Source organism: Daldinia decipiens (genome assembly GCF_022478715.1).
Source record: "Daldinia decipiens strain CBS 113046 unplaced genomic scaffold F4813scaffold_6, whole genome shotgun sequence".
In the NCBI taxonomy this organism is placed as follows: domain Eukaryota; kingdom Fungi; phylum Ascomycota; class Sordariomycetes; order Xylariales; family Hypoxylaceae; genus Daldinia; species Daldinia decipiens.
The window spans coordinates 179,279-204,733 of NW_026054549.1; the positions used below are offsets into that span (position 1 = coordinate 179,279).

Genomic DNA, 25,455 nt, shown 5'->3' on the forward strand with positions numbered 1-25,455 from the left:
CATGCCGTTCGAGAGATCGCTGCATCTAAAACCGGTATATTATTATCGTAATGTCTGTTTCGGAGATAAAGGGAGAAATGAGCAGACAACAAGTCGTCAACTAAAATTAGGTCAAGTGCCACAATGCAGATGCAAGACAACATCAGCCATTGATACACATTGATACACATTGATACACATTGATACACATTGATACATGATTCAATCCTCGAGTTATGTACCGAAAGAAGAGAAGTTATCTATTATGCAAATACAAAGCTCACGGTCTATAAAATGGGGTTTCGGCGGGTCTTTGGCGATTGCGGGCTAACGTTATCTCGTGAGGACCGGACAGCGCCGTCCGAATGCCGATAGATAGGTAGATTATCAATCACTGCAGAATCCTCCAATTGCGTGATAGTAGATATGCAGACCGCTACTAATCGCCTGAAGCTCGCCTTTGTTAGTAATCCCTACCTCCCGTCCTGGGGGATAGAACATGTGAGCTCGAGGTGTTAATTAGGCCAAAAAAAAAGGTGTCTCTTTTCTCTCTCTTAATATCTTAGATAGGTATACTTAGATGTTCGTAAAATCATCTAGATTTTAAATCAATGTCTTCCGAAAACGTCGCCCCTAGTCATGCCGACGGGGCCGCAGAGACGACACCTCTGCTAAAGAAAGACGTCTCCGTCGTTAGCGTCTCGGCTCAGAGTCAGTCTAACGGCACGTTTTCGAGTGAGAGCAACTCGGTCGCAGACGACTTCCCGGAGAACGATGTGGAAAATGGCCGGCCTAACGGCGCTGCGCCGAACGGAGATGCGCCGAAGTTGAAAGTAAATATGAAGGCGTTACTGCCGGCGCTTGCCATTGGTGTAAGTGGGAGCCTCTGGGCAGACCTATTGTTATAGGTCCTTTCTTCTATGCAAAGTTTATAAATGCTAATACCAGCAGATCTTCATGGTGGCGCTGGACCAGACCTTGACTATCGCCACCTACGGCAAGATGGGCAGCGACCTCAATGCCCTAAACTCGACGAGCTGGATCTCCACCTCGTACTTCCTGACGCTGACGGTGTTCCAGCCCTTATATGGGCGGTTGTCTGACATATTCGGCCGCAAGGAATGTCTGCTGTTTGGGTACGCCGTCTTTGGGCTTGGTTGCCTCGGCTGTGGGCTGTCCCGGGACATCGTCGAGCTGTGCACGGCCCGCGCTATAGCCGGCATCGGGGGTGGCGGTATGAACGCCGTTGTGACCATCCTCGTCACGGACCTTGTGTCCCTTAGGGACCGGGGCCTCTTTCAGGGATATATTAACGTCGTGTACACTGCGGGCAGTATGTAACACTGAGAATTCCTTTTTTCCCCTCCCCCTTTTAGATCTGTCTCGGGTGCCAGCATTCTCTCGTCGAGCTGAGTAGATTGTACTGCGTCCGAGACATAGCTGAAATTGCCACATACCTTTTCTGAAAGAAGTAATTATTGATTCTCCATGTTACAGTGGTATCCGGCGCACCAATCGGCGGGCTGATCGCCGACACTATCGGCTGGCGGTGGGCGTTTGCAGGCCAGTTCCCGCTGTCGCTAGTCGCGTGGCTAGCTGTATTCTTCGTCCTCGACGTGCCCAAGGCGGACCATGCGCACTGGACACACAAGGTTCTACGTATCGACTTCCTAGGGGCCTTTACGCTGGCCTCGGCCGTGTTCACGTTACTATTCGGCCTCGACAACGGCAGTAATGAGGGCTGGAGCCAGCGAATCACTATTATCCCCCTGGCGCTGACACCGCTCCTCATCGCGCTATTCCTCTTCATCGAGGTCAAAGTTGCCTCGGTGCCGTTCGCGCCGGGCCATGTTATCCTCGACCCGCCGCTGTTAGCGGTGTATGGGGCCAACATGTTTAGTGTAGCCTCGCAGATGGGCGTCTCGTTCTTCATCGCGCTGTTCTTCCAGGCTGCCGTGGGCCTCTCGGCAACGTCCTCCGGTCTCATGTTCATACCCAGCACGTTCTTCGGGCTCACGGGCTCGCTGGGCGGCGGGATTCTCATGCGCCGGACGGGCAAGTATTACTGGATTACGGTCATCGGGTATGCCTTAATAGTACTCGCCGTAGTACCCTCGGTGTCGTTCTCTGGCGCGGTGGCGAAGTCGACCGTGGGCGTTATCGCAGGTCTCTGCGTCATGGCGCTTGGGTCTGGTTCTTGTATGTTTCGTCTTTCTATGCATCCCATCTATTTCTCCCTTATATCTTGTGAAAGTTTCTTGACAAATAGATACACCTCTCATAACAGAAGAGATATGAGAAAATAAGTATGACAGAATGCTAATATACCCACCTAGCAATTACCAGCTCGCTCATTGCCATAATCGCCAATGCGGATCCCGCCGATTCGGCCGTGGCCATTGCGTGCTCATACCTATTCCGGTCCCTCGGCACGACGCTCGGAGTTAGTATTACCACGGCGGTCCTGCAGCAAGTCCTACGCACGGAGTTAGCCGCGGAGCTCGGCGGCGATGGTGACAAGGCGCGCGAGATCGAGGAGGGCGTGCGCCAGAGCCTCGACTACATCCGGAGCTTGGATCCGGCGATCGCTGAAATCGTGCGGGACTGCTACGCCGTCGCTGTGCAGTGGGCTTTCATACCGGTTGCTATTTTGGCCACGGGCGCATTGATCTCGTCTATCTTCATTAAGGAGAAGAAGCTCGAGGGGCGGTAGGCGGTAGGTGCCCATGTACTTATTCCGGCCCCTTTTGTCAACTTAGGAGACGGTGGTGAGGACGTGGATGAGAAAAATAAAATAAAGGGGGTTTGACTAGATAGTAGATCCCCTATAGGCTTATTTATCTTATATGGCGGGTAGTCCTGGATGAGATGAGATTGTATGTACCTACCAAATAACTATATGCCTCCACCTACGTGTGTGCTAAGCTGTTAAACAGCAACAACAACAATACAAAAAGAAAATACAAAAAGCTCGGTCCCAGATTCGAACCCCCTCGAGGGGGTTTGAAATCCAGGACCTACGAAAACCCTAACATCGGATGCTAAGATTTTACTGACCTGCACTGGCAGCTTTACCATTAATCCAAAGGGCTTAATGATTCAGTAGTCAGGCACAGGCCGAAGGAACTGGCTGTTGCTATGGTATATATGCCGTCTTTGGATGCATGTGCAGCTGTACGGGTCTACCTGTTAACAGCTGGGGAAGGTTGCTAGGTACCTACCTAGCAGGCGGCAATATAACTCCTAGCAACAGCATCGCAAGTATCAAACAATCTCAACTGAAAGCCCGGTGGTGTAGCGGTTGGCACATTCCATCATTACGCGCTTCCGAGAAATGAACTTGGATGAGAGGTCGAGGTTGGAAAGGCTATGGGTTCAAATCCCATCCGGGCTCACACCTTCTTTTTTGATATTTACGCGTCCTCTCTTTTTATATAGAAGGTATATATATATATATGGAATTGCGTCCTTGCTCGTTTCTAGTATCCTGTTATTTATTAGGCCTCTGATGCATCTCGAAAGCCACATGTATGTATGTATTCACGAGGCTGGTTGGATATAAAGTCAATGTTTAATAACAACTACTATTGGGATTCTAGCGACAAAATAGGGATATTATTTCTTCTACAAGTGAGTTGTAGTCTCCGTTGGTTTAACTACAACGATGATGGCTATACGTAAGGACCCTGGACCGGATTCAAGGTCTAAATTCTTGTTTCACTTACTGATTATGCATAGCCCATCTAAATTCATACTTGATACTTAGACCGTCTCTTTTATACATCGATATTGACGTTCCAGCGGTGAAGGTAACTGCTTGGGACCTATCACGAGCTATAGATCCCCTATTCACGCAGGTAATGAGGAGTAGAAGTTTTGAGCATCAAGATTCAAGTGGTATATTAACCTCAGTAATAGTCGATGAAACACACACATTCTCAAGACACCTGCTCATATTTATAAATTACTTAACCTGAGCAATCGTAGAAAATAGAAAGCAAAACAAACCTTACGCGCAACAACCAGGCGGCGCTGGCATAAATCATATCAACGCAAGTTCGCATAAAGCAAAGTCATAGCATGGTAACCATAGCAAATAAGTAAGTAATCGTGGTAAAGTGTAATCAGTGTTCCAAAACCCCTCGACTAAGCAAGAGGTCTAAGATAGATGAGGGGGATATGTCACTTCTCTAACTAATCCGTGCTTGGTATCAGATCCCTTCCCGAGAGATGTATGTCCCATCACGCCTCGTCGTATGATGATGCAATAAAATCCGCACGTCTTATGCTCGTAAGAACCATCCACTCGTCGCCAATCTACATAGATTAAGTCGTGAATCGAAGAAGACAGCACTAATTACTCGCTTGCGGACCTCAAGAGACATCGCCTAACTTTTCTTTTTCGCCTGCCGTAATCTAGTCCCAAATCATATTAGCTATGACTGGTGGCGCATCTCCTTCAATCCCACTCCGCAGAACTCTATAGGAATCCACGTCGGGGGAAGCTGACACCTTCTACGGCAGCCGTGTCCGTAAACCAACTACATCGCTCGCCGGTTGCTTCGTTTACGAGCGCGCACGGAAGTCCGTTTCCTTGCTCGAATATTTCCTTCATGATCTCCTTCTTCGCAGCGCCCGTAGCGACAAAGGCGATCTTGACGGAGTGCGTGACGACGGGTAGTGTAAATGTGATTCGTCGAGGCGGCGGCTTAGGTGAGTCGTCGATGGGCGCTACCCACGCGTCTGTCTCACGGAGAAGAGGGTGGCCTGGAAATAGACTGCAAGTATGACCGTCTGGGCCGGAGCCAAGAAGTAGTAGGTCGAAGATGGGTAGCTTGACCGAGTCGCCCTTAGCAAAGGAGTTGACAAGTATTTTTTCGTATTGATCAGCTAGCTCTTGCGTGTCATCTAGGTATTGAGTGTCGATTGGGTGTATGGTAGGTTGGCCCAGCTCGGTTGGCATCTTGTCCAGCAGCTCCTTCTTAACCAAACCATAATTGCTGTCTTCATGATCTAGAGGTACAGCTCTCTCGTCAGCGAAGAATATTTCCCACTTGTCGAACTTGATCGTGTCTTCTTTAGATTTCGGTTGCGCAAGAAGGGCCTCAGCGAGGGTCTGGGGTAGCGAGCCGCCCGAAATGCCGACTTTGAAGACGCCATGACGTGTGATGCCAGCATTTTGACATGTGATGATGTAGGATCGCAGGGCGGGCGCAAGAGCTTCAACGTCGCTAAAAGCGAACAAATTGGGTTGCTTTCCCGGCATGGTGGTGGACTATTGGTATGCGACTCTGAATACGCAATGCCTGTGAGGGTAGGTATGAATGTGGAATATGTGATATGTGATATGGAATATGGGATATGAATGTGGCAAGTCGGTGTAAGTCGGTGAGGCGAAATTCTTTAATTTAAGAAATTCTGAGTTATTTGCGGAATATGATGATGATGGTGGGGTAGGTCATGTAAGGTAAGGTGATCATGTAAGGTGAGGTAGCTTTCACGAGTGATTTTTTATTTTTTTAGGGAAACAATTACCACCCAAACTTATATTAAGAGCCTCAGGTAAAGGTAAAGGTAAAGGTAAGGTAACGGTAACGGTAACGGTTAAATATCGATAAAATACCTAGATAGGTAGATAAACATCATACCGCGACAATCAGAAATCTTGGGTGTATGTGAATTCTTAAGTAATTGTTTGTTCTTTGGTCCCTACGATGCTAGATTGGTAAACTGGTAAACTGGTAAACCGGGGAGTCGACGATATCGAAAACGATAACGGTTACACATGTATCTTGCGTTGGCAGTGTCCACTCGCTATTAAGAATCAATGCGCTAGGAACCTTGGCATTGAGCCATCGGCCGTTTTGTAATTGGGCTTGTAGGTCTGGGTTGGCTGGTTGGCTGGCTGGCTGGCTGGCTGATTATAAAAAGTTGCAAGACTAAACTTTGAGATATGCGAAATATCAAATCCTGACTTGGTATCAGAAGGTAGTGTAGATTGTTTATAGTGGTATCAAGAGAGAAATAGAGAGACAACGAAGGCTCTGCCTGTCTTGTCTATTCCTATTCACATGTAGGGATGGGTATGGGTATGGGTATGGGTATGGGTATGGGTATGGGTATGGGTATGGGTATATGGAAGGTTGTAGATTAGGTTGTTGTATCAACGTCCGGTGTTTTTTGCAAAAGGATAAAAAAGAAGAAAAAGAATGGAGGGGTTGTTTAACGATTGACGTAAGGCTTACTGATCTTGGATGACCAGAGGGGCGGGACAGGGAGGTGCCTTGTAGATAAGCGGGCTCTATTCCGTAGATGGGTGGGCAAGCGGGCAAGTGGGGGTTTCTGCGCAACATTAGAATGGATCCAATGCGGGGCCAACTTTCAAAGTACCTAAGGTACATGTAGCTAGCATCTTACGAATTCTGTATTGCTGCAAAGACCCCGCCAACCAAAACCAATCGCCGCCTCTTGCTTATAGAAATGTTATCAGGTCGATGATGCTCACGATGATAGATTCTTCGATGACTTTCGAGGGTTTAGAATTTGACACCGTTTTCGGTTAGACTGGCATCGCACAACGCGGCACTTCCTTTGATCAAATCAACAAAATATTCTTTCGTGATACACTGCATCCTCGAGTTTCGTGCATACCTACCTAAATTATTCATCTCACAAAGTTTCCACCTTGCTCGATCATCTTACCACCTACCTAGGTATGTATCTAACCCTAGCCTACCTAATCAAAGTAGTAACGAGATAGAGCCCTTTAGTTTGTATAGGTATACATACTACATACTACATACTGCATACTAATTGGTTGGGGATTAGAACCACTCAACCAACTCTTTTGCTATCACCAAAGAAACAAGTTGACAAGTCATCTTCAGTGCCGGTGTAGGGTAGGTGTGGTCGGAAGGTGTGGTCGGAAGCTCTGTCAAATCGCAACCCTCACGATTCACCAAATTTTCGTCGCAACCATAGAGCAATAGGTCTTGGGTATGATTACACATGCGACATTACCGGCAGTTCCAGGCACAGTCTGCACATGTTCTACACGGGTAGGGTTCCAATGCAGCGTGAACACAGCACTCGATCTTATTTCCAGGACTTGTGACGTTAGCTGCCCTAGCGTATATAAAGTATACAACATGACGGAAAGGTGCGGCAACTGTGATGAGTATAAATCTTATAGTTCCCGAGAATTTGGCTTGGCATAATCGAAGAATTAACATTAGGCTCTCATTCCGAATCATGCAGAATGATAGAAGCCATCGGCATGGTAATGATGTGTACAGATCCGGATTATCGGGCGTACCTTGCGGTTAATGCATAGCCGGTTACATAGTGCAATCCTTATTCAGCAAAAAAAAAAAAAAAAAAAAAAAAAAGGAAATTCAAGCAAGTAGATCTCAAGGGATACATGTCGATATTTTGATTTGTAAATGTAAAAAATGAAAATATTGATAATAGTCTTCATAAGGGGAATACATGGAACACATATACTAAGTTGACCTTTTATCCAATCCAAGGGCCGGGCGCGATGAGTTATTAGTGCCGGGAACGGACGGTGATTGAACAAAAAGCCGCGGCTGCTTTGATATGAAGTAGTTAACTAGGTTAAACTGTTTTAAAACTTGACTCTTACAACTATTTTATACGATAAATAGATCGCGACGACGACAACAACTGCCATTGAACAATAACCAACAATATAAATCCGTTACATTTTCCGAAGCTTTCTGATAGAAAAGATGCCACAAACACCCAAGTACCTGACGGGTGATTCAGCTGCTATTAATGAGTTTCTCGATAAGTTTGACGTGCGTCATTTTAACCTGAGCTGCCACCCTTCATAACACAAAGTCTTACCTTCTATACAGGTTTTCCTACTCGATTGCGATGGTTAGAATAAATGGCCAAGCTTCGAAAGGACCAGATGGCTGAAAATTTACAGGAGTCTTATGGTCTGGGGACAATGTCTTCGAGGGCATCGTCGAGACGCTGGAGATGCTGAGATCCAGGGGTAAGCCATGCTAGACCTAAAAAACTACAAAGCATGCACTGCACGTATGTGTACCACGAACTAAACTGGAGCAGGAAAACGGATTGTATTCGTTACGAATAATTCTACAAAAGACCGCCCGGGCTATCAACAGAAGCTGACGGGCTTGGGTATCCCTAGTAATGTCGAGGAGATATTCGGCTCGTCTTACTCAGCTGCAGTATATATCTCACGCATCTTAAAACTACCCGCACCTAAGAACAAGGTCTTCATCATCGGCGAGAGCGGCATGGAGTCCGAGCTGCGCACCGAGGGTGTACCCTTCATCGGCGGCACAGACCCGGCTTTAAGACGAGACATTACACCCGAGGACTTCAAGGGGCTGGCTGACGGCTCTTTGTTGGATCCGGATGTCGGTATTGTACTTGCCGGGTTGGATTTCCACATCAACTATCTCAAGCTATCTATAGCCTACCAGTATATACGACGTGGTGCCAAGTTCATCGCGACAAACCTCGACAACTTGCTACCTATGGGTGACACCTTCTTCCCCGGCGCCGGTTCTATATCCATCCCACTGGTCAACATGACCGGACAGACACCCTTGACCTTGGGAAAGCCCAGTCAGGCCATGATGGATGCGATCGAAGGGAAGTTCCAGTTGGACCGGGCGCGGACTTGCATGGTCGGCGATAGGTTGAATACCGATATCCAATTCGGCGTCGAGGGCAAGCTGGGCGGGACTCTACATGTGCTCACTGGTGTTCACAAGCGGGAGGATTGGGAGGCTGAGAATGCCGTGGCCGTCCCCGCCTACTATGCCGATAAGCTGAGCGATCTCCGAGGTGCGACATCATGACGAGATGCACTCTATCCCTCTCATGTCCCATGCTATCCAGCATTTATTTAGACTTAGATTTGATGCGTAGCATTATGCTATAGAGCCTATATAAAGTATAGACAGACAGACAGATAGAAACTACAAATTTCGGAGATACTATCAGGAAATCCTCGAATCATGGCACTCCATCTGCTCTAAGCTTCGGCACAATGCTGTCGACCAGCGGCGAGTATACTAAACCGAGTTCTCCAACAGCTCTCCGAAATCGCATGTCCTATTGGTTAAGGGAATTACGGCCCCGTATGCCGATTTCCCCGCGTAGCTATTCAGCTACCCCGATGGAGAGGGGGCCAGTATATGTGTATTGATTCGACGGGCTGCTTCTAAGTTGATGCATATCGTCACTCGTGATGGAGCTTAACAGGATACTATTCGTTGGCAAGTATGTATTTAAGAATATGGTAGGATACCGTGATGGAAGCGTACTCTCTATTTTGAAATTTTATTTACTTCCATATATGTCTACCTTGGCTATCTAATTACCTTAGGTGTGTACTAATATAACTAGGTTGTCTTAACTAGACATCTTGAGATATAACCGCTTTCACGGCCTAATAAGAGCCACAAAACCAGCCATGGCATCGCCACCCACCCCCCTAACACAAGAGCAGAAGGACTTTTTCCTTGAGAACGGCTACCTCAAGCTAAGCAACTGCTTCACGCACGAGCAAGCCGCCTCCGTAACCGAGGGGGTGTGGACGCGCCTGGGCATGTCGCCGACAGACAAGTCGACATGGACCGCGGAGAAAACCAACATGCCGTCGCACCGGACCTTCGACTGCGCCGAGTTTGCGCCCAAGGCGTGGCGCGCCATCTGCGAGCTGTGCGGCGGCGAGGACCGCGTCAGCCCCGCGTCCCGGCACTGGCGGGACTCGCTGATCGTGAACCTGGGCACGGCGGAGAGGGAGGGCAGACCGGTCCCGCCTAGGGAGCTCGCAAATTGGCACGTCGACGGCGATTTCTTCGTGCACTACCTGGATAGCCCCGAGCAGGCGCTGCTTGTGATCCCACTGTTTACGGATGTTGTGTCCGAGGGAGGCGGCACGATGCTTTGCCCGCCGGCTATCGATCGCGTTGCGAAGCATCTGTACGAACACCCGGTACGTGGGCTCGGCATTTGTCTGTTCGCCCCCTTTTTCCTATAAGCTAGTTTTTTTTTATTGGGAAGAAGGGGGGGGGTAAGGAGTTCTGAGTCTGAACTCCTAACTCTCCTACTAGTTTACCTCGGGTGCTTACCTAGACAGGTACTCGAGCGCAATGCTGATTTACGTACCTAACGTATCGTCACAGGAAGGCGTATCGCCGCGCATGGTACCCCGAGCGCACCCGGATTTCCCACGCGAGAAGAACCTGGAGTGGTACATGGCCATCGCGCGAGGCTGCGCAGACACGGACTTCGTCGAGGCGACGGGCGTCGTAGGCGACGTGTACCTGCTGCACCCGCTCATGATGCACAGCGCGACGAGCAACGCGCGGCGCGCCGTGCGCATCATCACGAACCCCCCGGTCAGCATCCGGGAGCCGTTCCGCTTCGACAGGCCGAGCGGCGAGGAGTACAGCCTCGTCGAGCGGAAGACTATTGCGGCGGTGGGGGGCCTGGAGAAGCTGAAGGGGTGGCGGATCACGACGCCGAGGGAACGGGTGGTTCCAGAAAGAGTAAGGATTCAGGAGGCGATGAAGCGGGAGGAGCTGCGGAGGTTGGAGGAGGAGCGGAAGCTGGAACAGGGTAAGGTTGCCGCTGCTGCTACTGCTGCTGCGGCTTAGAAGGGGATGGTGAGTTGAGGGTGTATAAGAGGGACTGCGTATAATGAGGATTAGTGAAGAGCCAAAATTGGGTATTAGCTTCTAATGTTAAGACTAGAATGTAGCCCTTTTATCATTCGCGTGGTATTACATACCTGTTAGGGTTGTCTTCATTTAGATATAAGTACCTATCCTTGATTGTTACACCTCATGGTATGACTTTACTAGAGCTCGTTTCGATAGGGGGTATGTCTTATATGGTTCTTATATATTAGTTATTGCAGTCGAAACTCATAATCCTGTGTCGATTGAACAACATGGTCATGATTATCAATTGTAATATACCTAACTTGAATAGATCTTATATGATAAAGTCTAGTAGTGTTAAGGTATGGATAATGAGACATGGTGCACATTATCAAGTAGTTGTTTGCACAGGGAAAATAAGGGGCTAGATAGATTTACAAGCGATACTAATAAAACCCCGAAAAAACAATTGCTAGCGACCCCAACTCGCCTCAAAATATTCATCTTCAAGCTTTTTATTTTTTTTATTAAACAACTTACCCAGGTACATTAGGTGCCTCACCTTTTCTAAGCCTATTTTTCCTTTAACAAAAACAACACAACCAATTCTAATTTGCTACCCCCCCCCAATAAGGCGCGAGGAAAGAATCCTGCAAATGTCCAGCCTCTCACCCTCACCCGCAGCCATGCTCCCCCCAGAGCTAACCCTCATCGTGGCCGCCACACGCACCATGGGCATCGGCCGCAGCGGCACGCTCCCATGGACCGGCCTCAAGAAAGAAATGGCGTACTTCGCGCGCGTGACAAAGCGCCTACCACCACCACCTTCATCTCCATCTCCATCTCCTCCTGCGCTGAACGCCGTCATCATGGGCCGCAAGACCTGGGACAGCATCCCGCCTAAATTCCAGCCGCTGAAGGGCCGTCTCAACATCGTCATCAGCCGATCGCACACCGGCTCCGAACAGCAAGAGACGGCGGCCGATGAAGGCCCGGTAAGAGTGGACTCGCTGGACCAAGCGCTCGCGCACCTCAAGGCCGCTAGTGTTGCCCGGGCGTTCGTCATTGGCGGCGCGCAGATCTACGGAGCGGCGCTGGAACTTGAGGAGGCGCGGCGCGTGCTGCTGACGAGGGTGTTGTCGCCGGATTTCGAGTGCGACACGTTTTTCCCGCTTGGCCTGGGGGAAGACGCAGCTAGTCGAGACAGCGGCTGGGTGAAGAGGTCGAAGGAGGAGTTGGATGCTTGGGTTGGGGAGACGGTGGCTGGAGGGGCGCAAGAGGAGAGCGGGACGAGGTATGAGTTTGAGATGTGGGAGCGGGTTGATTGAGTTGACCTGATGTGTGCTTTTACGGTTTGGTACCTAGGTAGGTATATATATGTACATGAGGAAATCTCGCTGCGAGATCACTTTTAACTTCTATTTTTCCTGCGCGCAAGATACTATTGCGCAAAGTCTTATACGAGAGTAACTTTTCACCTCCATATAACGTGCCGTCATTATAATCCCTAACCCACCTAGTATCTATCCTATCATACACCCCCCGAGCCTTACACAGCTACTTTCTGCACCGGCGGCGTTTCCTGCGCCAGCTGCCCGTCGAGCTCCCTCGCGGGCTTATCGACGAGCATGAGCTCGTTCTTAGCGCGCCACTTGAAAACGGCCTCGGTCTGGTAGTGCAGGGCCTCGTCGGGGATCTGATCGAGCATCTTGAGACACAGCCGCATCCAGCTGACGACGGCAGCCAGCGAGCGCACGTCGATGTCCTCGCGGGCTTTGAACACGTTGCGCCAGACGGCGGCGGCGAGCACAGCGTCTCCCTTTATGACGCCCTCGTCGTACGCGGCGATCACCCCGCGCCACTGCACGAATAGATCTTTAAGGTAGCGGTGTCGCAGCCCGCGCGAGGTGATCCCGTGGGTTAAGTCCATGCGCTCCTCGGCGTTGAAGAAGAAGTGGTCTGTAAGCTGTCGCTGCCAGGACCGCGCCGCGTCCGGCTCGAGATTGCGCAGTCGAGCGAAGACTAGGTATAAGTGTAGCATCGTGATCTGCGACCATGTGCTGAAAGTCGGGGCGAGCTTGAAATCTAGAGGGCGAGAAGGGAAGGGTTTAGCCACACGACCAGATTTATTACCGATTAATCGGGAGGACAAAAGCATCAATTACCTTCATGCCACATCGTCTTTCCTTCTCCCATATCCTCGCCCTCCGCCGTCTTAGTTATCGTGCCCGCCTTCCTGTCCTTATCGGGGATGGTATAGTCTGCCTCGCGAGCGCAGGTTTTGTATATGTTCTCGGTAGCATTGATGATGCGATATGGTTCGGCCGTGCTTTGGAATACCTTAGCAATGGACTCGCGAATACTTATGGCTGGCTGGTTGGGAGTGCTTTTGAAGCTTCGTCTCTGGTTGGATTGGGAGCCGACAACTGGGGCGACAAGCCGTTGTGCTGTTACAGCATTTTGGGTCTCTGCAATCGATCCAGCTTGACGGATTAACAGCATAAGCTGTCGCCTGCATGTTCTACACGCCATTTGCTACCGTGCTATAAAGAGGCAGAAAGTTGTCGTTAGGAAGGGCATTGATTCCCTGGGTTTGGTATGTAGTCTGAGTTATCGAATGTCGATTCACGTCATTGACATGGGCACGTCAGAGGCATATGTAGAGAAAGAAAAAAAAAAAAAAAAAAAAAAAAGAAAAAACTGCGTGAAGCTTGGACCCCTGCTCGATTCTAAGATCTACAGCAGGGATCTGGATCTACATAGTACAGGTACAAATGTACTTCTAGATTAGGTATAACTGGGCATTCAACATCTAAAAATTAGTAATATTTTGGTATAAGTGTGGAAATATACTATATATTATATACTCGTCATGTCTTTTATAGCATTTATACGTCATTATACATTATATATACATAGAGTAATAATACAATAACCGAATTCCCTGGATAGTCGACTTACTCGAGTTGAGAGAAGACCAGCGTCGCATTGGTACCTCCGAAGCCGAAACTATTCGAGAGAGCAACATTGATCTTCTTTTTCTGGGCTTTAAGGGGCACGAAGTTGAATTTGGGCTCAACATTAGGTTCTGTTAGATTTAATGTAGGAGGGAGAATATTCTATCCATGAATTAGTTAGGGGGTGCCTACTGCGAAATTTAACATCACGATTCGAAAACTTACTTCGACAATGGCCAAGATGGCGAAAATGGCCTCTATTGCGCCAGAAGCCCCAAGAAGATGTCCAATAGATCCCTTAGTACTACTGACGGAGATTTGGCCCTCGTTGACATGTCCTTCCTCGCCTACCATTAATGAGCGGATCGCAAGGGCTTCCGCTATGTCGCCGACAGAGGTACTAGTCGCATGCGCATTAATATAGTCGACTTGACGAGGCTTGATTCCGGCATGTTTTAATGCCCTCTTCATAGAGAGGTATGCCCCAGATCCATCTTCGCGAGGAGCTGTCATATGATGAGCGTCACCGCTACACCCATACCCCTTTAATTCGGCATATATACGAGCACCCCTTGATTTGGCATGCTCTAGTTCCTCCAAAACAACAACTGCTGCGCCTTCAGCGATTACAAATCCGTCCCGCTGGGTATCGAACGGCCGACAGCTTGAGGGTGGATCGTGGTTGAAGGCAGTGGATAATGAACGCGACCTCCCGAACCCCGCGAAGGCTAGAGGGTGAATACAGGACTCTGACCCCCCCGCAACCATAACGTCGGCATCTCCAAATGCAATAAAGCGTGAGGCATCTCCGATGGAATGTGCCCCTGTGGTGCAAGCTGTAGTTACAGCATGATTAGGGCCCTGAAACCCGTATCTCATTGCAATATGTCCTGCTGCCAAGTTGATGAGGATCTTTGGTACGAAGAGAGGAGATACCTTCTTGTAGCCCTACCTTAAAGACTTAGCAAATATTGAATTATTGAAGTGGTGCATGTGATCTCACATCTCGTTCGTACGCAACACTTGTGTTGTATAGTTCATCTAAATTTCCGATGCCGCTTCCTAAACAGACACCAGTCGATTCCAGATCTTCCCGCTTGTTTGGTTTCCATGCGGCATCCTCGAGAGCCATCTCTGCTGCGGCCATCGCATATTGAGTGAAGGTGGACATGCGCCGTTGATCCGAAACTGTCAACCAGTCATTGGGACGCCACCGGTTTTCACCGGGACCTGACTTTGGAACGATGCCAGCCACGGTGCTCGTAAGATCGCGCCATCGCTTCTGCGGTTCGAAGTCCGCAACGCTAACAATACCCGAATGCCCAGCGATCAGTCTTTTCCATGTATGCCGAATACCTACGCCAAGGGGTGTGATGGCGCCGAGGCCTGTGACAACAACTCGGCGCATTCTTTGCCATAGCCAGGGGTGCCTGAGCTGGATTTATATGTAGAAGAATAGGTACTTTTTAGTATTGATCTATTTTGTGATTGGTTGTTAGATAGAGAGTTGCTTATTTGTAGTTGCAATTCGCGGATATTGAGAAATTAAAAGGTACATGTATGAGTCAAATCACGCAGTTATGAAGTTAACCGATTTTCTTTCATTAGCGGAAAAGATCTCTCTCCCCCACTGCTTCAAGCAATGTACCTAGGTACCTGCCTAACCTAACGTAATGCAATTCTGCAATGGGAATGCTGGATGCAGTATTATTTTATGCAGGCAAAGATCGATCAATAATCCCAGCTTCCAGGTTATGCGTTATGCCACGGGGCAGTTATCTAAATTTAGTTTCAGAATAACTAACCTAACAACTTAAAATCATCACCTTTCATACTTTTTTTTTTTTTTAGAATTATAGGAAACGGCAGCAATTTCGGAGAAGCATAACGGATATTCGAATCATAGCACCATATATTCCAATTGATGCATTTGACCTTTCACAAGGTAAACTTTTAAGCTCGTAGACGAATGAAGGTCTAAGCACGCTTTAAGCATCCAGCTTCAAAGATATCTTAAACAAACGCCCATCAGCTATCTCGGAGCTAAACGGAATTGTACCGTGCAAATCTTCGGCTTTGTTATTTTCAAGCCTATCTATATTACCAGACAATGTCTTCTTAGAGGCAATCAACTTATGGCTCGCCACTTTGTTTTAGCAAACACGGACAACCCGTGCAATCAGATTTCAGGGGTAGTATCTTCAATGATACCCTATATAGTATCAACACCCTTTTAATTTACAGGATTAAGACGCGATCTTTTAGCTTTGGAGGCTGATTTCCTACCAAGCCACCTTTAATTTCTAAGTTACGGAATGGGCGACACCCGTTCTTCACGGCCGTCTGGGGCGGCTCATAGGGAGAGGATGGAAGAAGACGATCGTATCTCGGAATATGGATCTGATCTCGACGAGACCTCTGGTGAGATCAGACATCGAGCGAGAAAGTCTGAGGAACGCTCTCGTAGGACTCCAAGAAATGGTGCTGCCAATGGCTTAAAACGCCAAATCCCCGAATGGTCGGAGTCTAGTGACCGAAACGACAATGACTATGAGGAGGGCGAAGAATATGAGCACTTGCTAGATCCCAACCTTCCAGATGAAGAGGCTATTGAACTGCATCGAATGGATTCTGGGAGTCTGGCATCGTTCGACGATGAAACCGCTTCCAAAGCTGGCGAAGAAAACTCGCCGTATGAGGAGGTCCGAGCTGCAGTACGCAACTATGATGAAGATCTTCCATGCAATACTCTTCGAGCCTGGTCGATTGGGTTGGCCTTGGTTCTTGTTGGCGCATCAATGAACACCCTCTTCTCATTGAGACAGCCCTCAATCGGCCTAGGTGCTCTCATCGCTCAAATCATCGCTTGGCCACTTGGTCGTGCTTGGGAGAAAGTAGTGCCTGACCGCCAAATTAGGATATTTGGCCTAGGATGCGACTTAAACCCGGGGCCTTTCAACATAAAAGAGCACTCTATTATCGTCGTTATGGCTTCGGTATCGTTTTCTGTAGCCTATGCTACCGATATCATACTTGCGCAGCTAGTATTCTACAAGCAAAATTTCGGCATAATATTTCAACTTGTCTTAACCATCTCGACGCAATCTCTTGGATATGGGATTGCGGGCATGATGCGGAGATTTCTAGGTGGGTTTAAAGACTCGTAAGCTATCGTTGGTACTAACAAACACTTCTCAGTGTATCCTGCCTCCATGATCTGGCCTGGTAATTTAGTCGCCGTTGCTCTAATGAATGCAATGTATGAGAAACACGAAGCACCCGAGCCATCTATCATTGGCGGGCGTATGCCAAGATATAGATGGTTTGGTATTATGACTTTCGTCTCCGCCCTATACTACTTTATTCCTGGATACTTTGCCCAATTCTTGAGCGTCTTTGCTTTCGCAACATGGATGGCTCCTCAGAACCCAGTAGTAAACCAATTGTTCGGTGGCACGACCGGCCTGTCTTTGTTACCGATTACTTTCGACTGGACGCAGATCTCAGGATATATAGGTTCGCCTCTGACCTTCCCGTGGTTCGTCCCCCTAGTTTCGTGATCCCATCGTAGACGCGGTATCCGTGTTCAGCAACTAAATGGCTTCTAGGCATGCTATTGCAAATACTACGATAGGTGTCGTATTGTTTTATATTATACTCTCTACATTTTTCCATTACACTGGCGTATGGTATGCTCCGTTCTTACCAATGAGCGACTCTTCTACATATGACAACACCGGCGCCACATATAACGTGTCAAGGATATTGACCCCCCAGTTCACCTTAGACGAAGAAGCCTACAAGGCTTATTCACCAATCTTCATAAGGTTTGGCATCCCTATATCACTCGCTCGTATATTGAGCTTACATGAGATATAGTACCACTTTTGCATTGTCTTACGGGTTATCTTTTGCGGCGATCACTGCCTTGATAGTATATACCTATCTGCATCATAGAAAAGTTATCTGGGATCAATACAGGAACAGCACCAGCGAGAAACCTGACAGTACGTATAATTGTGTTAAGAATACGTTAGATCATTATTTTTGGATACATCTAGCAGATTCGAATCCGCCCTTATCCATTTACATAGCTATTGCTAACACAGGACATTGTAGTACATATGAAGCTTATGCAGAAGTACAAGGAAGCACCTTCGTGGTGGTATTTTTCCCTGTTCGCGATTGTCCGTTCTCTCAAACCCAGATAACATTTGGCCTTCGTCGCTAAATGCTCATATAGGTGCTGGCATTGGCCTTTGTTTCGGTCTTAGCATATCCAACCAATCTAACTTGGTGGGCTTTCTTGCTCGCCGTGGGAATCTCATTCACTTTTTCGCTCCCAATTGGCATTATTCAGGCTGTTACGAACCACCAGATCGGGCTCAACGTCTTAACCGAGTTTGTATACGGCTATATTCAGCCCGGACGACCTTTGGCCCTTATGTTGTAAGCGTATCCCGCTCCCATACCTATATATGTCACTAATGAGCCACCGATAGATTTAAAACATATGGTTATATCACAATGTAAGTGCCCAGGGATAGTCTTCTAGTTGGCACCACATTAACCAATTTGCATAGGGCCCAAGCCTTGAGCTTCGTCTCCGATCTGAAATTTGGTCATTACATGAAAATTCCCCCGCGAACTATGTTTATGGCTCAGGTCGTCGCGACGACATTTTCATGTTTCATCCAGATCGCAGTCCTCAATTTTGCACTCGGCAACATTGAAGGTGTATGTGAATTAACTCAGCCGCAGCGGTTTACTTGTCCAGGAGGCCGAGTGTTCTTCTCAGGTACTTGCCCCCTTATTTTTAAAAACATCCTCCTCTTGGTCAATCACTAACTCAGATAATCATATAGCTTCCGTCATCTGGGGTCTGATCGGACCATCCCGGGTATTCTCTCCCGGCCAGATCTATTCGGGGCTCCTCACGTTCTTCGTCGTTGGCGCCGTCGCACCCATTGTATTCTGGTTCGCAGCGCGCCGATGGCCAAGGTCAGGTGCCAAATACTTGATGGCGCCTCTGATCTTCGGTGGTGCGGGTTCGATCCCACCAGCAACGCCCCTTAATTACCTGTCTTGGGGTGTCGTTGGATACGTGTTCCAGTACGTAATCAAGAAGCGCCATTTCCGCTGGTGGAGCCGCCTCAATTACCTCACGTCTGCCGGCCTCGATCTCGGTCTTGCGCTAGGCACGTTTGTCATGTTCTTCGTGTTTACGCTTAACGAGATCGAGGCTCCCCGCTGGTGGGGAAATGATGTGGTGACGGGTACGATGGACTATCAGGGTAAGGCTATCCAGGTTGTATTGCCGCCGGGCGAAACTTTTGGGCCAGAGGTATGGTAAGGCTGCGAGGGCATATTCGCTAGCATCGACAGGCGTAAGTATTTGGTGATGTACTCTGTATGTCCCTAGTTGACGTGGAGTTGAAATCCTAGAACCAGCATAGACGATCTAACATAGAAGCACGTCCCATAGATTTGTATCGATACTCGTTATTCTATTATAGGTGATTTACCGAGGAGTTAAATTTGCGGGTGTTTACACGTAGGACAATCTTACCTCAGATAACCCCAAGGATAACCCCAAGGTGATAGCTCTATCACGCATATGTACCAGGTGGCCATAGCCACAGTAAATGGCATGGTCCTCGACAAATAAAAAAAGGAAGTTAACCCGCCCATTCAGCTCAGCCACCTCTAAGCCCGCGGCTAAGTCTATAGGTCGGATGATTCGTTTCGATATCCTTTACGACCCACCAACTCAAGAGACTTACTTAAACTAGGTCCCTTCTTAATTTTTATAAAGGACTCGAATCCTTGGTCTATACGACCATTATACTGTTTCCTAACGTTATGTCTAAGCATCAGCAAAAGTAATTACAGTCACAACTTATTCACCGCAAAACTGATTGTGCTGTGTTTCATCAGCAGCCACCTCACTATCAAGAGATAAAGAGATGGAATCGTTTATGGCGCTCTTGAACTCACCTTTTTAAAGAGTATCAACTGTTGCTTTCACTACGGCGCCAATAACCTATCTCATCATGTAAGATATCCGGTTCATACACTAAAATCATCAGTTTAATGATCTTACAGGGCTGATTTTACAAGTTTGGATTTTACAAGTTTCGATTATGATGCATATGACTACCTACTCGATAGTCCAATTCATGACATAAATATACCTTATGACACAGATGAGAAAATAAGGTGTTGCGACTGTGATATATATGACGATTTCGAACATAATGGCGACCCAAATATTGCTTTGTGCAAGCACTGTGGTCATGCGCATTGTACTGACTGCGAAGAGGGTGGCTTGGGGGAGGGAAGGATAAGTCCCGGTCTTATAGACTTGGGAGATTCTGATTCGTCAAAAGATAATGACTCCTTTTTTTCCGTGAGTTCGCTCCCCTGATACCATGACCTCGGTATCTGAAGTAGAAGGAATAAATGCACTTACTGCTTGTCCAGAGTTTCATGGATATATTTTACGAAGAAGGGGATATTACATCTCTAATATTGGAAGCTGCATCAAAAGAGAACATTGGAATAAAAAGGACGCGACGCAAAGTCCGCAGGTTGCTTAAGCGTTGTGCTAAGGATCTCAAAACAGAGACACGAAACAAACAGCAGAAGGCAGCTGCAATACTTATACGGTCGTTTTCAACTGATATAACTAGATATATCTTCTCTGGACTTAATATAGACAGCAAGAAGACTCGGTTTCAGCATGAACAAACTCAACTAAGTACCTGGAAAAAAAAGAACAAATTTAAAGGATACCTTCGCAGAATATTCAATGCCACCAAATTTGACCAAATTAAGGGTTTTGTTTTGGGGAGCGTCGCATACCAATGTCTACGATCTCGACTACATGATTTTGTCTACCCCAGTCTGCGTTCTAAACTTGGGGACTTATTCAGGCAATGGTCGAAGCCTCGCAACGAATACCACAGATATATCTCCGAGTATAATCTTTTTGATTTGACGGCAGAGCTGCAGCATATAAACCCATATACTATCCAATTCCACAAGGATGAGAGATTGAATCGTATATATGACGCAGTCAGGCAGTGCCAGAATCTGGTCGAACACTGGACCCGAGAACATTGGGATTGGTGGCCATTACCACCATATATCAGACCCCTTGAGGAAGGAGAGGTACGGCTGCTATGGAAATGTGTAGGTCGCCCCTATTAGACATTCTAGATACCTCGTTCTTGCTATACCGAAGACTGAGGCTAACACAACCTATATAGGCCTGCGGCGAGGATAGATGGGCAGAAATTCCTTCTCCTTTCGAGGAACGTCTTCGGGAGATTATCAACAGTCTACCGCAGTCAGACATCCCTATGCGTGACATACAGCCTCCTGCCGCTGCGTATCATGTGGATCCAAATAGGTCTGCGTCTGATCAAAGTATTGCAGGTCCTAGCCAGCCCTCCCGGAACGACCAACAAACTCATAGGGTTGGTAGAATACTATCAGACAATGCAATCCAGAAAGCTGAGCGAGGATATCAAGCCTGGACTGGCACGAACAATTCCTCCAAAGAACTAGTTCTCTTTGTGGTGAAAAGGGGGGCTGATTATAAGCTCGCACAGATCGGGGTCAGCGGGCTCTCCTGTCATGACTTCTTCAGTGAAATGAGGAAAGAATACTTCCGCCTTCGAGGCTTTCTCCGTAACTGGTCTAGTATCTGGCGATACTCTCATTGCGACTTCTACCAGGTAGGTAGACCCATACCAAAGACTTCCAGCAGTAGAGCTCCCATGATAACATATAAAACAAAGTGTAAAAAGTTTGACGATTATTGGTTCGTCCCTATACAGAAAAACATGTTCCCTGAAACTACAAACAAAGACTACGAGTACACGCCAAAACCGATGAAACCTATACCCCCAATATCTAAGCATGAGTTCTTCAAGCGTTTCTACGCGTGTCATAACCCACGCCCGATATCTCACTGGTATCACGAGTGTAAAATGTTGGGGTGCAGCTCTTACAAGATCTTAAAGCTCTTTCCGAAGAAGAAGACAGAGCTAAACGAAGCAGCTGAGAGCAATGAAGATTTTTGGGGGATTTATGCGCGCGAGCATATCAGCTTTCTATGGGTGCTGGGTTATAACCTCATTTGTATTCTGCCGATGCTTGCATTTTTCGTGGCTTGGATTCTACCTGAAGGATATGGTACTGACCTACAGAATCCATCTATGCCGTTCTCAATGATGCTGGGGATGCTGTCTCTCTTTTGGAGTATATTCCTCAGCAGCTTGCAGTTCGGAAAGCCGCGTTGAATGAATTGGATGTTTGGGTGTTTTATAGTTGGTAGAGTCTGGAGGTATTTTCATAGCGAGTTTACGTATTTAGATAATATGAAACCTTGAATATACTCGACACATCAAGTAACTTCTGCAAGATGATTACTGTCGGGGATAGTTATAAGCTATTCGAATAATATTATCCTACCAGGATCAACCCCTTACCCCTTTTCAGTGGCTAACCCATTATTACCTGACTACCTAAAGTGCATTATAACTGCCTTTATCTTAAGGTGCATACATCACTGCAAATATACTGAAGGGTTACCATGCTAGCCTTGCGATATTATCAAGAGCGAAATATAACCCAGTTGCCGCATTCCCATGCCTTGGTTCGCTTGAGCTAAAATCCGGGACGTGCGTGCTCATGATTCAAAGGCATAGCCCCAAAGTGACTTCTTCACTACTAAAATTCCGACTGATCGCCATCCGCTCATCGAGTTTCAATAGTTCTTATAGGTTATTATTACTACCTGGGCTACGATTGATTTGAAATAGCTAATAGTGTGTCCCATTGAGACTTCCCCAGGACATAGCGACGTTGGTTCATCTGTTCTACAAGAAGAGAAACTTCGTGGACTGATTGACTCTCGGTAATGTAGCGAACTCCAACGGCTCTAAACTTCACGGACAGATTCTGTTAAGATCAACACTGGTACTGCAATCTAAAGATTTTCAATAGTCTCGTCGGCTCTCGTTTAGCTACCTACATAGACCACCTATTACAGCCATCATCTCAAGTAACCATATAGGCAAAAACTACCTTCCACTCCGATTAGTCGTATTCAAGTTAAGCATACACCGATAGTAGACCGATTCGTATACAATATCTAGGGAGCGTTGAATCCACGAGTTCTGTCCCGTATATTCTGCGCCGCTCTCGCCTTGCCCAGCATCCTCACTACCTGCTACAGTCGAACGGGATTCTGCCATAATAAGCCTACCCCAACGACGATAGCAGCCGTGCCAGCAGCCACGAGCCTAAATCAAGGTTAGAAGAAGGATCTTATATAGTACAGTTAATAAGGTTGGGAGTAACTTACGCTTTGTTCCTGCGATCGTGTAGCCACGACGCAAGACCCCCAATCCACTTCACGAACACGATCCGTATGCAAGCTTCGAGCCAGTCTGGAAATTTATTGCGGCCCTGGGAGTGATGCGTAGAAGGTGGAGTAGCCGGTCTGTCGATTATACGTTTCCGTAGGCCTGGAGGGCTAGTAGTACCGAAAGATGTTGATTTCCCTCCCGATTCGCTTGTGCTCTCCATGTTAGAACTGTTACTCAAGTACCTATCTGGCGTACGATCTGCAGTAATAGTCGTACTGGGCTTAGGTAAATCGCTTTCAACAATGGCCGGTACGTCGTCAATACTTCCCAAAACATCTGCGTTGCCTTCCAATACTGGGTCCTCCAGTGTCGATGCGGAGTTTTCTGGGTCCAACTCTGCGGCCTCCGGAATATTGCCGTCGGAAGATGCAGGTGGTGAAGGTAGGGACGGCAGACATTTAGATTGCTCGGCCATTTTCCTGGAATCAACCCTCATAGCAATACCTTCGTCGTTATCGTCATCGCTAACGACGCGGTCAGGGGTAGGAGAACCCCAAGAAGGCCCAGGATGTTGTATGAACGGAGCTGTAGCATCCTCTGTTTCATCAATGGCATGCTCGTTGCGCGCCTCATCATCTTCAAAAATTGATCCCAGAGAGTTCGTCGATGATTCTCTACGCCCGGAGCGCGATCGCCCAGTGCTATTACTAGGGCGGAGATTCTGCTTATCATCCGAAAGCGAATCCGACAGACTTAGCGGCTCGCCCTGATTACCGGGTGAGTGGTCATCGTTGCAATTCTGAAGAATAGTAATTATAGGTGCCGATGGAAGTTCGTCGACAATTGTGCGGTCGGCATCTATGCTTGTCGAAATGCGTCGCATAGCAGCCATGATAGACTCACGATTGTCCGACGGGAACTCTTCTAGCTGGGGATCGTTAAAGTCTACGCCCTCGATCTCAATAGCTGGGTTGCCCAACTCGGAGTGAGACTTGTCATCCTTGCTGATGTCATCATCATCATCATCGTCGTCGGGTACGTCTTCTTTGTGAGAAGATGGTCCTATGGATTCATGGGAAAACATAGGGCATAGGTCTGTTTCGCCGTCATACCCATCATCTAAAGCAGATTCATCAACATCGAGCGTCGCAGCGACAGTGGCGACCTCTATGGCTGTCTCCGAGACTTCACCAATTGGAGTGGTTGACATGCGCCGGGTACCTATTCTTCCTGCTTCGCCATCTGATATCTCTGGCTCAGGAGTCTCGGGATCTAAAGTGCGTGCCGAGTCGGCCACCTCAGCAGCTGTCTGTGCGAAGTCCGGAGTCTGTGTGCCACTGTTGGCTTCTGATCCCTCTGATTCGTTGGCCTTAGGGTTTGGCACCTCGGTGACACTTTCTTGAGACGCATCAATTGAGACTCTAAGAATATTGTTCGTGTTTCCCGATTCATCCGTAACTTGCGATTTGCCATTAGTATATGAAGTAGTAACGCAATTGAAGAGTAATGCCGGATATAAAATATTTACCTGTATCGGCACTCTCGTCCAAGGCCCACCAATCACCAGATCCTATGCGAAATTTGTATTGGATTTCGGTGCCATCGTCAACCATGACTTGTTTGGTGAATAGATAACCCCCAAGCTGGTCGATGGCGACATCCATCTCTTGGGGCTGCCATGGCGGATCCGAAAACGAACCTGCTATATAGATAGGAGGATCGGTGTCCTTCCTCTTGTATGTAAAGGTAATGGGGACCTTTGGGGGAGACATATCGGTTGAGGTAGAAGCTAATTTTTGAGTTATTACGAGTTCATGACTAATTGATGCCTGTCGAGGGTCAACCGAGTGTAGGATAGTCGGTTCGACAAGTTTAGGATCGAGGATGGCGTCCATGAAATAAAATGGATATTAGGGGGCTGAATGAGGCTTTTGGGCCATCAATCGAACCGGATTGGAGTTACTTCGGCCGCTGTTGTGCGAACCTGGATTCGCGGGTGCTCGGGTGAGAGCCTGGTGAGAAAACCGGTGAGAAAGCCTGGAGAATTGAGGCGAATCCAACGGGAATCCACGGATGTCCAGCTACGGGATTAACGAGATAAACGGGATAGTATAATCTAAGACTGCGGGTTTAGTTCTTCGCTTGGAAATATATATAATATCTCTTATTCAAAATCAATTAGTTTTTTTTATCGTAAAGCATGGGTTAAAAAAAAACTCTGACAGCTCGGAATGGTTTATATGAATGGGCTTGCATGATCCATGTAACTTTTCATGTGCAGCCACATGCAGCTTTCATGCAGATAAAAGACAGGTTGTAGGGATCGAACTTGATAAGGTGTTTGCTCAATTGACAACTTACAGTCGGGCAATAGTTGTTGATACGGCGTTTGAAGGATCTGAATCGACGATACTTGGTAAAAACAATAGACTCGCGTGTGTTTGGTAGAGGATAATGATAATGAAA

General features: G+C 47.6%; 12 protein-coding genes and 1 non-coding gene across 13 annotated transcripts; 9 read left to right on the forward strand and 4 right to left on the reverse strand.

The window, feature by feature from the left end:
- Positions 1–120: 120 nt before the first annotated feature.
- Positions 121–3,003, forward strand: F4813DRAFT_291890 (MFS general substrate transporter). Its single transcript, XM_049240639.1, has 4 exons — positions 121–851; positions 931–1,312; positions 1,477–2,178; positions 2,316–3,003. Exons 1-4 carry the CDS (start codon positions 591–593, stop codon positions 2,690–2,692), a joined length of 1,722 nt encoding a protein of 573 aa, XP_049102322.1. The 5' UTR covers positions 121–590; the 3' UTR covers positions 2,693–3,003.
- A 259-nt stretch (positions 3,004–3,262) lies between these two features.
- On the forward strand, positions 3,263–3,373 carry F4813DRAFT_t38. Its single transcript has one exon. It is a non-coding gene; the product is annotated as a tRNA-Asn (tRNA).
- Positions 3,374–4,207: 834 nt separating this feature from the next.
- On the reverse strand, positions 4,208–5,613 carry F4813DRAFT_292070 (nagb/rpia/CoA transferase-like protein). Its single transcript, XM_049240643.1, has one exon. The coding sequence runs from the start codon at positions 5,243–5,245 to the stop codon at positions 4,460–4,462; it is 786 nt and encodes a 261-aa protein (XP_049102323.1). The 5' UTR covers positions 5,246–5,613; the 3' UTR covers positions 4,208–4,459.
- Positions 5,614–7,631: 2,018 nt separating this feature from the next.
- Positions 7,632–9,086, forward strand: F4813DRAFT_292123 (4-nitrophenylphosphatase). The gene is made up of 4 exons (XM_049240644.1): positions 7,632–7,799; positions 7,860–7,881; positions 7,934–8,002; positions 8,077–9,086. Exons 1-4 carry the CDS (start codon positions 7,731–7,733, stop codon positions 8,838–8,840), a joined length of 924 nt encoding a protein of 307 aa, XP_049102324.1. The 5' UTR covers positions 7,632–7,730; the 3' UTR covers positions 8,841–9,086.
- A 371-nt stretch (positions 9,087–9,457) lies between these two features.
- F4813DRAFT_386562 (uncharacterized protein) lies at positions 9,458–10,646 on the forward strand (the record flags this gene model as incomplete). The annotated part of the gene is made up of 2 exons (XM_049246434.1): positions 9,458–9,982; positions 10,173–10,646. 2 exons carry the CDS (start codon positions 9,458–9,460, stop codon positions 10,644–10,646), a joined length of 999 nt encoding a protein of 332 aa, XP_049102325.1.
- Positions 10,647–11,338: 692 nt separating this feature from the next.
- On the forward strand, positions 11,339–11,980 carry F4813DRAFT_379199 (dihydrofolate reductase-like domain-containing protein; the record flags this gene model as incomplete). The annotated part of the gene is made up of 1 exon (XM_049245422.1): positions 11,339–11,980. One exon carries the CDS (start codon positions 11,339–11,341, stop codon positions 11,978–11,980), a length of 642 nt encoding a protein of 213 aa, XP_049102326.1.
- Positions 11,981–12,201: 221 nt separating this feature from the next.
- Positions 12,202–13,184, reverse strand: F4813DRAFT_386564 (ubiquinol-cytochrome C chaperone-domain-containing protein; the record flags this gene model as incomplete). The annotated part of the gene is made up of 2 exons (XM_049246435.1): positions 12,202–12,737; positions 12,818–13,184. The coding sequence occupies 2 exons, from the start codon at positions 13,182–13,184 to the stop codon at positions 12,202–12,204; spliced, it is 903 nt and encodes a 300-aa protein (XP_049102327.1).
- A 308-nt stretch (positions 13,185–13,492) lies between these two features.
- Positions 13,493–15,431, reverse strand: F4813DRAFT_349667 (3-oxoacyl-synth). The gene is made up of 4 exons (XM_049242209.1): positions 15,415–15,431; positions 14,613–15,086; positions 13,835–14,557; positions 13,493–13,771 (listed from the first exon to the last, which is right to left on the reverse strand). Exons 2-4 carry the CDS (start codon positions 15,015–15,017, stop codon positions 13,610–13,612), a joined length of 1,290 nt encoding a protein of 429 aa, XP_049102328.1. The 5' UTR covers positions 15,018–15,086; positions 15,415–15,431; the 3' UTR covers positions 13,493–13,609.
- Positions 15,432–19,167, forward strand: F4813DRAFT_349669 (small oligopeptide transporter). The gene is made up of 9 exons (XM_049242210.1): positions 15,432–16,756; positions 16,808–17,147; positions 17,218–17,436; positions 17,489–17,616; positions 17,729–17,796; positions 17,853–18,058; positions 18,112–18,138; positions 18,193–18,407; positions 18,475–19,167. Exons 1-9 carry the CDS (start codon positions 15,925–15,927, stop codon positions 18,960–18,962), a joined length of 2,523 nt encoding a protein of 840 aa, XP_049102329.1. The 5' UTR covers positions 15,432–15,924; the 3' UTR covers positions 18,963–19,167.
- Positions 19,168–19,376: 209 nt separating this feature from the next.
- Positions 19,377–20,285, forward strand: F4813DRAFT_349672 (uncharacterized protein). The gene is made up of 2 exons (XM_049242211.1): positions 19,377–19,664; positions 19,715–20,285. Coding segments are annotated over exons 1-2 (324 nt in total). The 5' UTR covers positions 19,377–19,662; the 3' UTR covers positions 20,037–20,285.
- On the forward strand, positions 20,093–20,400 carry F4813DRAFT_349681 (uncharacterized protein; the record flags this gene model as incomplete). Its single annotated transcript, XM_049242212.1, has 1 exon — positions 20,093–20,400. A coding segment is annotated over exon 1 (299 nt), but the record flags the coding sequence as incomplete, so codon positions are not given.
- On the forward strand, positions 20,378–22,106 carry F4813DRAFT_349696 (uncharacterized protein). The gene is made up of 3 exons (XM_049242213.1): positions 20,378–20,803; positions 20,881–21,351; positions 21,415–22,106. The coding sequence occupies exons 2-3, from the start codon at positions 20,974–20,976 to the stop codon at positions 21,916–21,918; spliced, it is 882 nt and encodes a 293-aa protein (XP_049102332.1). The 5' UTR covers positions 20,378–20,803; positions 20,881–20,973; the 3' UTR covers positions 21,919–22,106.
- A 744-nt stretch (positions 22,107–22,850) lies between these two features.
- On the reverse strand, positions 22,851–24,761 carry F4813DRAFT_379203 (uncharacterized protein; the record flags this gene model as incomplete). The annotated part of the gene is made up of 3 exons (XM_049245423.1): positions 22,851–22,923; positions 22,986–24,447; positions 24,518–24,761. The coding sequence occupies 3 exons, from the start codon at positions 24,759–24,761 to the stop codon at positions 22,851–22,853; spliced, it is 1,779 nt and encodes a 592-aa protein (XP_049102333.1).
- Between the last annotated feature and the right edge of the window lie 694 nt (positions 24,762–25,455).

Excerpts from the sequence above, each read along its gene's own strand:
- F4813DRAFT_291890 (XM_049240639.1), top strand. The coding sequence starts at position 591 with ATGTCTTCCGAAAACGTCGCCCCTAGTCATGCCGACGGGGCCGCAGAG. Across the intron at positions 852-930 it reads TGCCGGCGCTTGCCATTGGT|ATCTTCATGGTGGCGCTGGA; the intron begins GTAAGTGGGAGC and ends TAATACCAGCAG. Across the intron at positions 1,313-1,476 it reads CGTCGTGTACACTGCGGGCA|TGGTATCCGGCGCACCAATC; the intron begins GTATGTAACACT and ends TCCATGTTACAG.
- F4813DRAFT_292070 (XM_049240643.1), bottom strand. The coding sequence starts at position 5,245 with ATGCCGGGAAAGCAACCCAATTTGTTCGCTTTTAGCGACGTTGAAGCT.
- F4813DRAFT_292123 (XM_049240644.1), top strand. The coding sequence starts at position 7,731 with ATGCCACAAACACCCAAGTACCTGACGGGTGATTCAGCTGCTATTAAT. Across the intron at positions 7,882-7,933 it reads TTTCCTACTCGATTGCGATG|GAGTCTTATGGTCTGGGGAC; the intron begins GTTAGAATAAAT and ends GAAAATTTACAG. Across the intron at positions 8,003-8,076 it reads GGAGATGCTGAGATCCAGGG|GAAAACGGATTGTATTCGTT; the intron begins GTAAGCCATGCT and ends AAACTGGAGCAG.
- F4813DRAFT_349667 (XM_049242209.1), bottom strand. The coding sequence starts at position 15,017 with ATGCGCCGAGTTGTTGTCACAGGCCTCGGCGCCATCACACCCCTTGGC. Across the intron at positions 14,558-14,612 it reads GTGTTGCGTACGAACGAGAT|GGCTACAAGAAGGTATCTCC; the intron begins GTGAGATCACAT and ends TCTTTAAGGTAG. Across the intron at positions 13,772-13,834 it reads CCATCTTGGCCATTGTCGAA|AATATTCTCCCTCCTACATT; the intron begins GTAAGTTTTCGA and ends ATTCATGGATAG.
- F4813DRAFT_349669 (XM_049242210.1), top strand. The coding sequence starts at position 15,925 with ATGGGCGACACCCGTTCTTCACGGCCGTCTGGGGCGGCTCATAGGGAG. Across the intron at positions 17,148-17,217 it reads TCGCCTCTGACCTTCCCGTG|GCATGCTATTGCAAATACTA; the intron begins GTTCGTCCCCCT and ends AATGGCTTCTAG. Across the intron at positions 18,059-18,111 it reads CGACCTTTGGCCCTTATGTT|ATTTAAAACATATGGTTATA; the intron begins GTAAGCGTATCC and ends AGCCACCGATAG.
- F4813DRAFT_349696 (XM_049242213.1), top strand. The coding sequence starts at position 20,974 with ATGCGTGACATACAGCCTCCTGCCGCTGCGTATCATGTGGATCCAAAT. Across the intron at positions 21,352-21,414 it reads CTCATTGCGACTTCTACCAG|TGTAAAAAGTTTGACGATTA; the intron begins GTAGGTAGACCC and ends TATAAAACAAAG.